Below are 12,807 nucleotides of genomic sequence, written 5' to 3'. Positions count from 1 at the left end.
TCCAATGGGAATGGCGAGAGGGGGCATTTGAGGAGCAGGTGATATATCCACTGGGAATGGGGAGAGGGGGCATTTGAGGAGCAGGAAACGGGAAGATGGAAAGACTCACAGAGTGTGTCTGACTTCCATCTTCATTTTCTGTTTGGGGGTGCGGTCTCCGTGGCGGATGATGGCGATGACACAGCGCAGCTCCATCCTGCGGGATAGGTGACATTAGGGTTGCAAAGCTTTGGATAACTTACCAAAGATACTGGAATACTCAGTAATTAACAGATAATTTATACTTGAAAAACACAAACATACAGTTGAAGTCGGAAGTTTACATACACCTTTGCCAAATACATTTAAACTCAGTTTTTCACAATCCCTGACGTTTAATCCTAGTAAAAAGTCCTTGTCTTAGGTCAGTTAGGATCACCACTTTATTTTACGAATGTGAAATGTCAGAATAATAGTAGAGAAGGATTTATTTCAGCTTTTATTTCTTTCATCACATTCCCAGTGGGTCAGAAGTTTACATACACTTTAATTAGTATTTGGTAGCATTGCCTTTAAATTGTTTAACTTGGGGCAAACCTTTCGGATCGCCTTCCACAAGCTTCCCACAACAAGTTGGGTGAATTTTGGCCCATTCCTCCTGACAGAGCTGGTGTAACTGAGTCAGGTTTGTAGCCCTCCTTGCTCGCACACGCTTTTTCAGTTCTGCCCACACATTTTCAATAGGATTGAGGTCATGACTTCACGGTTGGGATGGTGTTCTTCGGCTTAAAAGCCTCCCCCTTTATCCTCCAAACATAACGATGGTCATTATGGCCAAACAGTTATATTTTTGTATCACCAGACAGAGGACATTTCTCCAAAAAGTACAATCTTTGTCCCCATGTGCAGTTGCAAACCGTAGTCTGGCATTTTTTATGGCGGTTTTGGAGCAGTGGCTTCTTCCTTGCTGAGCGGCCTTTCAGGTTATGTCGATATAGGACTCGTTTTATTGTGAATATAGATACTTTTGTACCTGTTTCTTCCAACATCTTCACAAGGTCCTTTGCTGTTGTTCTGGGATTGATTTGCACTTTTCGCACCAGAGTACGTTCATCTCTAGGAGACAGAACGCGTCTCCTTCCTGAGCGGTATGATGGCTGCGTGGTCCCATGGTGCTTATACTTGCGTACTATTGTTTGTACAGATGAACGTGGTACCGTCAGGCGTTTGGAAATTGCTCCCAAGGATGAACCAGACTTGGCCCCCCAAATTGCTCCCAAGGATGAACCAGACTTGTGGAGGTCTCCAATTTTTTTCTGAGGTCTTGGCTGATTTCTTTTGATTTTCCCATGATGTCAAGCAAAGAGGCACTGTGTTTGAAGGTAGGCCTTGAAATACATCCACAGGTACACCTCCAATTGACTCAAATTATGTCAACTAGCCTATCAGAAGCTTCTAAAGCAATGACATAATTTTCTGGAATTTTCCAAGCTGTTTAAAGGCACAGTCAACTTCGTGTATGTAAACTTCTGACTCACTGGAATTATGATACAGTGAATTATAAGTGAAATAATCTGTCTGTAAACATTTGTTGGAAACATTACTTGTGTCATGCACAAAGTATTTGTCCTCACCGACTTGCCAAAACAATAGTTTGTTAACAAGAAATTTGTGGAGTGGTTGAAAAACGAGTTTTAATGACTCCAACCTAAGTTTATGTACACTTCCGACTTCAACTGTGCCTATATACACAAACTCAGCAAAAAAGAAATGTTCTCTTTTCAGGACCCTGTCTTTCGATAATTCGTAAAAATCCCCAAAAACTTCACAGATCTTCATTGTAAAGGGTTTAAACACTTTTTCCAATGCTTGTTCAATGAACCATAAACAATTAAATGAACATGCACCTGTGGAACGGTCGTTAAGACACTAACAGCTTACAGACGGTAGGCAATTAAGGTCACAGTTATGAAAACTTAGGACACTAAAAGAGGCCTTTCTACTGACTCTGAAAAACACCAAAAGAAAGATGCCCAGGGTCCCTGCTCATCTGCGTGAACGTGCCTTAGGCATGCTTCAAGGAGGCATGAGGACTGCAGATGTGGCCAGGGCAAGAAATTGCAATGTCCGTACTGTGAGACACTTAAGACAGCGCTACAGGGAGACAAGACGGACAGCTGATCGTCCTCGCAGTGGCAGACCACGTGTAACAACACCTGCACAGGATCGGTACATCCGAACATCACACCTGCGGGACAGGTACAGGATGGCAACAACAACTGCTCGAGTTACACCAGGAACGCACAATCCCTCCATCAGTGCTCAGACTGTCTGCAATAGGCTCAGAGAGGCTGGACTGAGGGCTTGTAGGCCTGTTGTAGGCCAGGTGCTCACCAGACATCACCGGCAACAACGTCGCCTATGGGCACAAACCCACTGTCGCTGGACCAGACAGGACTGGCAAAAAGTGCTCTTCAGTGACGAGTCGCAGTTTTGTCTCACCAGGGGTGATGGTCGGATTCACGTTTATCGTCGAAGGAATGAGCGTTACGCCGAGGCCTGTCCTCTGGAGTGGGATCGAGGTGGAGGGTCCATCATGGTCTGGGGCGGTGTGTCACAGAATCATCAGACTGCCTGCAATGACAACAAGCTCAATCTCAACTCTGTGCGTTACAGGGAAGACATCCTCCTCCCTCATGTGGTACCCTTCCTGCAGCCTCATCCTGACATGACCCTCCAGCATGACAATGCCACCAGCCATACTGCTCGTTCTGTGAATGATTTCCTGCAAGACAGGAATGTCAGTGTTCTGCCATGGCCAGCGAAGAACACGGATCTCAATCCCATTGAGCATGTCTGCGACCTGTTGGATCGGAGGGTGAGGGCTAGGGCCATTCCCCCCAGAAATGTTCGGGAACTTGCAGGTGCCTTGGTGGAAGAGTGGGGTAACATCTCACAGCAAGAACTGGCAAATATGGTGCAGTCCATGAGGAGATGCACTGCAGTACTTAATGCAGCTGGTGGCCACACCAGATACCGACTGTTACTTTTGATTTTGACCCCCCCTTTGTTCAGGGACACATTATTATTATTATTATGTTAGTCACATGTCTGTGGAACTTGTTCAGTTTATGTCTCAGTTGTTGAATCTTGTTATGTTCATACAAATATTTACACATGTTAAGTTTGCTGAAAATAAACGCAGTTGACAGTGAGAGAACGTTCATTTTTTTTTTACATATACATACGCGCACACACACACAGTATACATTTTTTATATCCGTGTCAATACTGTCCATGAGTCTCTAGTGGATAGACCATATGGTTAACAATGGCATTATTTTCAAATAATTCCGCAACTCTTCCAACTATTTGTTGAACACTTTTGTGGTTAATACATGATTCCATATGTGTTATTTCATAGTTTTGATGTCTTCCCTAATATTCTACAATGTAGAAAACAGTCAAAAATTAAGAAAAACCATAGAATGAGTAGGTGTCCAAACTTTTGACTGGTACTGTATATTACATGCGATAAAGCCACACAGAGGGCCAGAGATAATTCCAGACACCAGTGATAATCTGAAGTACCCAAAAAGACCACTAGAAGTCATGTTATAAACTTCCTTCAAAAACCTTGAAAGTTATCACATGCTGGTAGTTTACTGGTCAACTTAGAAAGCTTCCAGTAATGTACCCTCCCTTTGCAACTCTAGGTGACATTACTGATTTGTATATTGTATTCATCCTTTATTTAGTCAGGAGAAATCCTGATGAGGGTTTAAAAAAAACATATCCAAATGGATATGGAAAACAGTGTTACGCCTGGTATGAAGCAGGGTTCTCTAGGAATACGTGACTCAAGACTGTGTTAGCCCAATGAGCTAAAGCCTAGGAGTTCGCTGCGGGAGCTAACACAAGTCTTCAAGTTTCAAGAGAGGTTAGCCATCACGTGAGTTTAGTTCACTAAACCACCTCTGTTAAGACGACCTCTAGTAAAGATAAGCAGGAAGAGGAGAGAAGAGCAGGAATAGGAGGAGAAAGAAGCAGGAGGCGGAAAGGAGGAAGAAAATGAGAAGAGTACTCACATGGTTCCTGAGGTGGTGGGGACTATAGGTATGTCCTCGGCCTCCATGGGGATGGACCAGGGGATGTGGAACTGAGGCGCCAGCTCTCGCATCACCATGTTCCTGTGTGGGGGGGAAGACAACCAATGGAGTGAGCTAGAGCAGTGTTTGAGTTCTGACAACCAATGGAGTGAGCTAGAGCAGTATTTGGGTTTTGAAAACCAATAGAGCGCAAGTTTGGATCCTGGCCAATTCAAGGAATGACATATAGCTTTAGATACCCAGCTGATCCTTGAGTGTCAGAGTGTAAATCAGGGGTTAAGCTGTAAGGAAGACCGATAGTTGACCCCTCGGCATGACAGCTAGCCGCACCTACCCCAAGACCTTGGCACAGTCGTCATAGTACTTCATGGAGTTCTTCACAAAGCTGAAGCCATTGACGTCACAGACGAATGAGTGGCCATTCGCTCTCAAGAGGTCGAAGCCACACACCGTTTGCTGGGAGTGGAAGAATGCGTCAGTCAGCCATTTAAACTGAATGTAGCCAATCAAGTCAAGTGCTCCTTAAAGCTGCAATATGCAGAAAATCGCTTGGCCATTTTCTTGTTGCAAAAATGTCAATAGTTTGTCTAATTTCAGTTTATGTGACAAAACAAGCAACGTATAGTGTAGAGAATCATTGTACCATCTAAACCACTGTGAAATATATTTTCAATAAGCAAAAATATAGCATTTTCAGCTGTTTGAAGCTGGTGTACAAAACCAAAAGTAAAAGACGCAACAGCATAAGAATAGCACACTGCACAGATCTACTGCTTAGACTGAGAATGACGTTCTATAACTCACATTTCTTTGTGAATTTGGTCAGATCGCCCACATATTTACATATTGCAGACTAAAGACGGCTCCTACCTTCATCTTCTTTCATTCATCTGCACTGATCTGAAAATACATCAGTTGCTTTCACCTATCCAGCTCCTGCACAATCATTGCAGACGAAGGAAATAAGACGAGGTTGAGGAGAGGAAGTCTCTTCAGACTATTGGGATAGTTTAAGAAGTTTTAAGGCTTCAGGTTGATTTGGAGAGAAGACAGAGTGGTCTGATCAGTTGAAAAGCCTCACCTTGAAGGCCAGGCAGACCTTGCGGGCCACCAGTTTCTCCATGGCGGAGAGCATGACAGGGTAGCGGATCTCCTTCCCCTCACTGTCCCGCTCCACCTTACCGTCCAGGGCCGGGGACTTCCTTGCCTCAGCATGGGCATAGTCAGGACCCACTGTGTACACCTGATATGACATGTAATTATACACACAGTCAGGTCCCAGTGTTCACCTGATATCATATCATACACATACTAGCGGTACTCCGCCCTTACGGGCAGTACATCATTGGATATGAATAATGTTTGATTTGCATCAAACACCTTTTTGGTCTCTGGATAAGCTATACCAGTATTCTCAACTCCTGAGCATTTAAAAAACTCACATAGGCCTATTTCCCCTGAGATCATAACACTTGTTCTCTCTTTAAAAATTATGTTGGCCTACCATGAACCATGTTATCCATAAACAGTAGGGCTCCGGACTAACTTTCCCCCCCTCGTGCCGCTAACCCTTTCCCCCCCTCGTGCCGCTAACATTTCCCCCCCTCGTGCCACTAACATTTCCCCCCCTCGTGCCACTAACATTTCCCCCCTCGTGCCACTAACATTTTCAGATGGTGGCACCAGCCTATGATCACGGCCACGCAATAGAACAAAAATAAGAATCATGTTATGAAGTCATTCACACTGCTATTGCCATGGTATGATTCAAGAAACAATTTGTTACATCTAACAGGTCCAAGCAGGAGACGAGAAGACACAGCTCACACACCAGCACACACTTAAGATGATACCTTGACATCAGTGCCGTCCGTTGGCATGAACTCCTCGTATATGTAGGAGCCAGTCTTCCTCACACAGCTCTCTGGGGAGTACACACTGCTGCGGCTCCCTATCTACAGGAGAGAGGGGATCATTCATATACTTATGAGAGCGCTTGATTCCGCCTGACAGATGGGCGGGGTTTGCACTTTTGGGACTATTCCATTGGTTTCATTCTGTCAGGCAAGACCAATCAAGTGCAGCTAAAATATTTCAAATGAGGGCCAAAAGTTTGAGTACCGAGTGGGTATAATTGAGTATCAGACCTTTCTGTACGGCATGGCTCCTAAAGCTTCCGCCCCCTCCACTATCATTTCAACAGCATGACCAATTTGAAGCCAACTGTACCTCCCTAGTCCCTCAGTACCTTTCTGAAGAGTCTCTGGCTGCCCCCTCCAGCTGAGGTGGGGTAGTAGATGTAGACATTGTGGTCCTCTGCGCACACGGGCTTCTCCACAAAGGGCTTGGGGAACACCTCCCCGTTCACCTCCACATGATCCTCCCCCTCCACCAGGTTACATTCTGGGAGGCAGACACACCACAGTCATTTAGAGACAGAGTTCAATCAGGGCCTAAAAAGCACACTTGAATGAATGCCCCATTCGAAATTGGACTATAAACCCTATTCATAGGCACAATTTAGATCTGAAAAGGATTGGGCAGGTGTTAATATGGTAATAGCCTTCATCTTCAATAGGCTAGGCCTACAACTATGCAACCCTTTAAAGCAGCGGTTCACCAACCTTTTGTGAACCCGTAAATTCTGGTCTTCATTTTGACAGTTCGTTGCAAAAGTGCTATAGTGTGAATTTGACCATAGCATAAAGAGCTACCGCATAAATACTGCAATGCGGGTAGGATTGCATATAGCCCCTAATCTTCATTTTCAAGGTTATGATTGCACTTTTCTTCCCAACACCGCAACAAAAAAGACTTCCTTTGCGCACCACGGCAATAGACGTTAGGAACTCAGTGCCTTCCCACTGTGAGCTAACTATCCAGAACCGTATTTGCTCGCAATGCACATCAATTTCTTATTAGACTGTGCGAGTGGACTTTGATAAGGATAATTTAGTGAGGGTGTTGGGATCAGTTCCAACTACATTTACACACAAAGGGTTTAAGTTTGTTTATTTTGTAATCCCGGGACCCAGAAGCAAAATGTGCGTCCACGCGAGCCAGCTGATCGATTTAACGGTAACAGTCTATCACAAGAGACTAGTTGTGTTGTAACACTTACCTTCAGGTCTGTCTGGGTCTCGGGTTAACACAGCGTAACGAGGAAGATCAATGCCCTCCTCCTGCAAGATACGATACACCTCCCTCCTGAAGGGACATGAGACAAAACGTTTACGAAGGAACAAGTCAACAGACTTTGACAAAGTATGAGCAGGAAGTTGAGCGTGTGTGTTCACCGTAATACCTGTCTTGTATGTAATACTGCATGTTCAGGTCATTGATGAGAAGTGGGTTTCTGAGGTTGGCGTACTCTACCGCTTTGTCCAATGGGAAACCTACAAAGCCACCCCCATACATGCATTCATATACACAAAACACAACCACATAAATAATACAGGAAATGGAAGAAAATTCCTCAACCATTACATTGTCGTTCCATTGGTCTGTATGCTGGTGTCCTAAACATATTTCCATTTCCCCATGTTTATTTTCCTTTTCTGATCCTTCTCCTAAGATATACCCAATTTAAACCAGGACAAGTCAGACGTACACTATGACTAAACATGAGCAAGACGGGAATGACTGTGTTCGGTATGTACAGATTGTATTCGTGTATACTTACTGTATATTGGCATGCATATACATTATACACGTTAATCTGTGCAATGTGCATGGACACGCCAGTACCCGATGCACGTAATCGTATGCGGTGGGTGCACATACGTACGTTCGTTTGTACCTTTGGAGTGGAAGGAGACGAGGCAGTCACACAGGGGCCATTTGTCCACTGGCTCGTTGAGGATGACCTCCTCGGGGAAGATGACCACGGTGATGTACTCAAACTTACACAGCCTTTCCATGATCTGGGTCATGGGCTTGGACTTGGACTTCTTCATCATGGAGCAGATGCCCACCACGATCTGCCTCTCTGGAGGCTGGGCGAACAGAGAGGAAGGGAAAGAGGTCACTCGCATCTTACTGTTTGTAATGTGCTGTACATGATGTGATTACTTGTGCGAGGTGAAGCCGAAGACAATTCTCCATCTTTCCTCTGTCCGGTCATCTCTCCTCACCTTCTTCTCAAAATGCATTGAAGGAGAAGGTCTGAGGAGAGGGACCTTGGATCTTTATCCCCAATGCGGTTTGAGGAGGTGGTGAGGAAAGAGGACGCAAGGAATCAAGTAAATAGGAATTGGGAAAGGGCCTCTTTCTCTCCGTCTTCATGCACCCACTTACCGAATCGTAATCCTCATCCTCCTCTTTTCCCTGCCCCTCCTCCTCTCCTTTTCGCATCTCTCCCTCATTCTTCATGCCTCCTTCCTCTGGGCCTTGATGACCTTCATAAGCAAAAACAGACGTGGGATTCCCACTCTGGCTCCACCCCTCTCCTCCAGTCTCTGACATGACAGAGTGGGGACGTCACTCAAACATCTGCCACTCAAAGTTCCGGCGCATCTTTGCGTGCCAGTACACAGTAGGAGGGTTTGAGGTAATAAGAGGGAAGGCTTAGATCACCTTACCGACAACGGGGAGTAGGCACTGGTAATGCCTTTTTTAAATGCCCCTCAGGGGTTGATGAAGGTGTAATGGATTGGGGTAGGGTGAGGGGAAAGACTCAGGAGGGTGGAGACTGTGGTCTGGGAGCACCAGGTTTACATAGAGGAAAGTGCTGAGGTAGTAATTCGAGGGGAGGGTTCATGGGTTAGGAAGCAAGCTCTAGGGTGTTGACTTGGGGTGAGGTAAGTAGTCAGGGGTGAGGTAGGTAGAGGACAGAGCCCGAGTTGTGGAAGGAGTAACCTCCCTGTGTCAGGAGAGCGGTCTCATTCTGAAAAGTGGCATCACTCTGGCCTGAGGAGGATGAGATGAGCGGTTCACAAAAGGTTCCTCCACAGTCTCACCATCCGTCACCACCTACAGAGGACAACACAGAAAGGCAGAAGCAGATAATGGCACTACTATGGAACAGAACATGTAAAAAGATAAACCCCGTAGAGACATGGCTCAGTGCTTGTTAGAACGTCAACAGGCTGTCTAATAACGCTGCCTCATCTCTCTAGACTCAATGTGTTTGGGCAATTCCACAGTAACGGAATTACACTTGAGTTCGCTGCAGCTAGCGACTGGAACGAGCTGCAACAAACACTCAAACTGGACAGTTTTATCTCAATCTCTTCATTCAAAGACTCAATCATGGACACTCTTACTGACAGTTGTGGCTGCTTTGCGTGATGTATTGTCTCCTCTACCTTCTTGTCCTTTGTGCTGTTGTCTCTGTGCCCAATAATGTTTGTACCCTCTTTTGTGCTGCTTCCATGTTGTGCTGCTGCAATGCTGTGTTAGCATGGCAGCAACATATGACATGTTGTTGTCTTAGGTCTCTCTTTATGTAGTGTTGTCTCTCTTGGCCTTTTGCCTTTTGGTAGGCCGTCATTGTAAATAGGATTTTTTTCTTAACTGACTTGCCTAGTTAAATAAAAGGTTAAATAAATTAATAAAAATACACTGCCAAATTTTAAGAAATATCATAGTATTCACTGCAGAGTTTTTGCAGACTCCCTTGAAAAGGCTCAAGGTCACCTGCATCTTGTCAGCAATATTTCCTCCAATGACAGAATTCAACGATTACAATTTCACAGTCCCATTTCGGCTAACCCAAAAAAAATCAACTCAGGTTATCAAACATTTTGGCGTAAATACCAGGGTAAAAAATAAATAAATACATTTTAAAAAATGGACTTGAGTGTAAATTAAAACATAACCAAGAGGAGGACTTGTCCTCAGTCAGTAGCCTGCCAGAACTGGTTCCTGTCTCTTTTAGCAATGCCCTTCCCCGCCCACCAAACAAAACAGCTGACTTCCAGGGAAAATCTCCAGAAACAGCAGCCTAGCCCAGATCATATCACCGCTCACAGAAGCCTGCCAAGAGGCTCATATGGCACTTCCTGCACAAGGCCAAGACCGATAGGGCCTTGGTAGTTGGGAACAGATTCCAAAAATTGTCAGATCCCAGTCACACTCCCAGGACAGAAAACAACAAATTTCACGATATACTATATCACGCTATAGAATGCTAGCACAGACAGCTCGTGTCCACACGTATATCAACTTTGTCATACAAAACGTGTGAACATGGGTAAGCCTGGTCCCCGGAATAGCCTGCCCTTTTCTCAGAGTGCTGAAAGGGGAAGAGGCATAAGAGGAGGTGGGGGTGGGGGTGGCCGGTAGAGAGCGTATTGGGTGCAGAGGCCTACACTAGTAACGGCAAACAAACATAACTCCTCGCTCTCCTCGAAGGCGTTGACAGGCCACACTAAACCATGTGGAAGCCCATTTTGGCCACCCGAGGTCAGGGAAACACTCTCGGGAAATAAACAAACTCATAAATACATAGCTACAACAACAGTGTAAAGGCAGTCGACGCCGCCATGCTCCTAGACACACAGTAGTAAGGCTATTTGGCATCGAGTGACTGGGAAGATCGGACTACTGGGTCGAGGATGAAGAGATGAGTGAGTCCTAGCTACTGTAATGCTGGCTTCTTCGGTTTCCTTCAATAATTGATGGCTAACGTACGGACAAAAATCCATATCGCGACAATTGCCTGAAGCGATAACAATAAATATAAACTATACGTTTATAACATCAATGTGCACCACTGTTTTATTTATTATTCTTTAAACTACTACTAGTTTAATGGTTCTAGCGGTCAATTTGGCCCATTAATAATCACCCATATTAGCAAACTTATTTAATTTCAAACTTTACATTTCTCTAGCATACTCTACTTATCGTGATGAACAGATTGCCTGCGGTTTGTCATCCCAGCTCTATGATGGTTGAACACCTAGTGTTGATGGCTGACTAGCAATGCCCTTAACTGGTCAAGTTTGTTAGGAGTTTGAGTGTTAAGTCCATTGTCTGTCTGTCTGCCCAACACTATCCTCGTTTCTCATCTCCAATCCTCTGTTCCTTACTGTGCTTCAGTCATCCCTTTGCCTCACCATCAAATGTTTCTCAGATGCTTCATTTAAAAAAAAGGCACTGCTTCCTTTAACGCCTATGACTAACAAACCAAAAGGCCTGATTGAACACGTCCCCATCTCCCTCTGGCGTCGCCCAACCCACCATCTGACAGTGAGTCACTTCCGCCACCCAAATTTGGGCGACCCCAATAAAGGCTTTTAACCTTTGAGACCGTATCCTGTAGAAAGTCAGGCCGCACAGTTTATGATAGGGGTGGAATCATTAGCTGAGCTCTCACAAAAAGGCACTATCACACTCACTGATAACAAGCCCAATGACACAGGAAATGTCTCTGCAAATAGGAGGAGCAATATACTGTCCATTTAGGGAATTTCCTTTTTTACAGGGATTGAAGAAGACTGCAAAGACAGGCACAGTCAGAGTATTGTCATCCACTTGCCATTTACTTCTGAATTTTGAAGCCAGCATAGATGTGTTTACTATGAAAACACAAGGTATGCCATTATATGACTAGTGAGTCATATAGCCTAACAGTAACTATCAGTACACGGAGCCTGAAGAGACTGTCTGCGCAGGTGATCAGTTTGTTATCAGCGCTCCGGAGCCTCTCTCGCTAAATCATTAACTGTTAAGGATTATGTTCAATAGTTTGGAGTGGACTGAAGAACTACCAATCACAATCACATCCTCGGCCACCAATCACAAAAATAGCCAAAACCCACAAGTTCTCCATATCCCAACACTCCCTCACTCTGAAGCGACAGTACTGCAGACAGACAGACAATACATAAAGCTTTGAGGAATGCATGGCACATAATTACTGTACAAACAAAGATGTCCCCAGGGTCATTCAAATCTCATTTCGGCAAGCCATGACCCCCAAAATCTCAGATTGTTCTGAAACCGTTTCTGTAGTTAGAAACATAAGATAAGCATTCCTGCAACATTAATTTGCTTGAATATAACTAGAAATTCAGCTAATTGATTGCACCCAAATAGGCCATTTACATTTATAGGATTCATATAAACATTCAATAAATATAGTACCCAACATCCGATTTGCACAAAAACCTCTTAATGATTAGGATGTGGAGGTTTCCAAATAAATGAATCAACTCCACCCACAGACCCCCCAAACCCCACCCCAAAAGCCAGTATACAGCATCAGTTCTCTGTTTGACAAGTATTATGAAGCTGCGACTTGGAGTATTGTTCATTCATATTATGTCATGTATTCTCAGTGAATTTGGTGATGTTTTTTCCCCCCGTTATGAGAAATTAGCCATTGAAGTCGCTTGCATTTTCCCCATAACTTAAGTAAAAGTACCAGGTTTTTCCCACTAGAGGCCGCTGTTCCTGCAACACATGAGCAAAAGCTACTGGCTTTCTACACAAAGTTGCAAAGAAAATGTTGCGATACATTTAGGGCTAACCCCAATTAGTCGACTGGTTGATTATTTGGTGGTTAGGCTGTTGGTCAACCAAAATTGTGTGTGATACTGCTCGACTAAAACATACATACACTACCGATCAAAAGTTTTAGAACACCTACTCAAGGCAAAGGGTGGCTACTTTGAGGAATCTCAAAAATAAAATATAATTTCATTTGTTTAACACTTTTTTTGGTTACTACATGAGTCCATATATGTTATTTCATAGTTTTGAGGTCTTCACT

General features: G+C 44.4%; 1 protein-coding gene across 6 annotated transcripts in view; it reads right to left on the bottom strand.

Annotated features, from left to right (window-relative positions):
• ppip5k1b (diphosphoinositol pentakisphosphate kinase 1b) overlaps positions 1–12,807 on the bottom strand; it is a 78,487-nt gene that overhangs the window by 58,036 nt on the left and 7,644 nt on the right. For 3 of the 6 annotated variants that reach the window (XM_071326656.1, XM_071326658.1, XM_071326660.1), the window contains exons 2-11: positions 8,385–9,059; positions 7,876–8,083; positions 7,393–7,483; positions 7,210–7,295; positions 6,337–6,491; positions 5,942–6,043; positions 5,170–5,331; positions 4,423–4,544; positions 4,068–4,169; positions 110–196 (exon numbers count right to left, since the gene is read on the bottom strand). In XM_071326656.1, the coding sequence (XP_071182757.1) occupies positions 110–196; positions 4,068–4,169; positions 4,423–4,544; positions 5,170–5,331; positions 5,942–6,043; positions 6,337–6,491; positions 7,210–7,295; positions 7,393–7,483; positions 7,876–8,083; positions 8,385–8,552 (1,283 nt within the window). In that variant the 5' untranslated portion in view covers positions 8,553–9,059. The remainder of the gene's footprint in view (positions 1–109; positions 197–4,067; positions 4,170–4,422; positions 4,545–5,169; positions 5,332–5,941; positions 6,044–6,336; positions 6,492–7,209; positions 7,296–7,392; positions 7,484–7,875; positions 8,084–8,384; positions 9,060–12,807) is intronic. The other 3 variants (XM_071326657.1, XM_071326659.1, XM_071326661.1) reach the window with 1 other exon arrangement.

This window comes from Salvelinus alpinus, chromosome 9, assembly GCF_045679555.1.
Source record: "Salvelinus alpinus chromosome 9, SLU_Salpinus.1, whole genome shotgun sequence".
Taxonomy (NCBI): Eukaryota; Metazoa; Chordata; class Actinopteri; order Salmoniformes; family Salmonidae; genus Salvelinus; species Salvelinus alpinus.
Note: the sequence above shows the minus strand (reverse complement) of the source record. Positions and strands in the feature narration are given on the sequence as shown.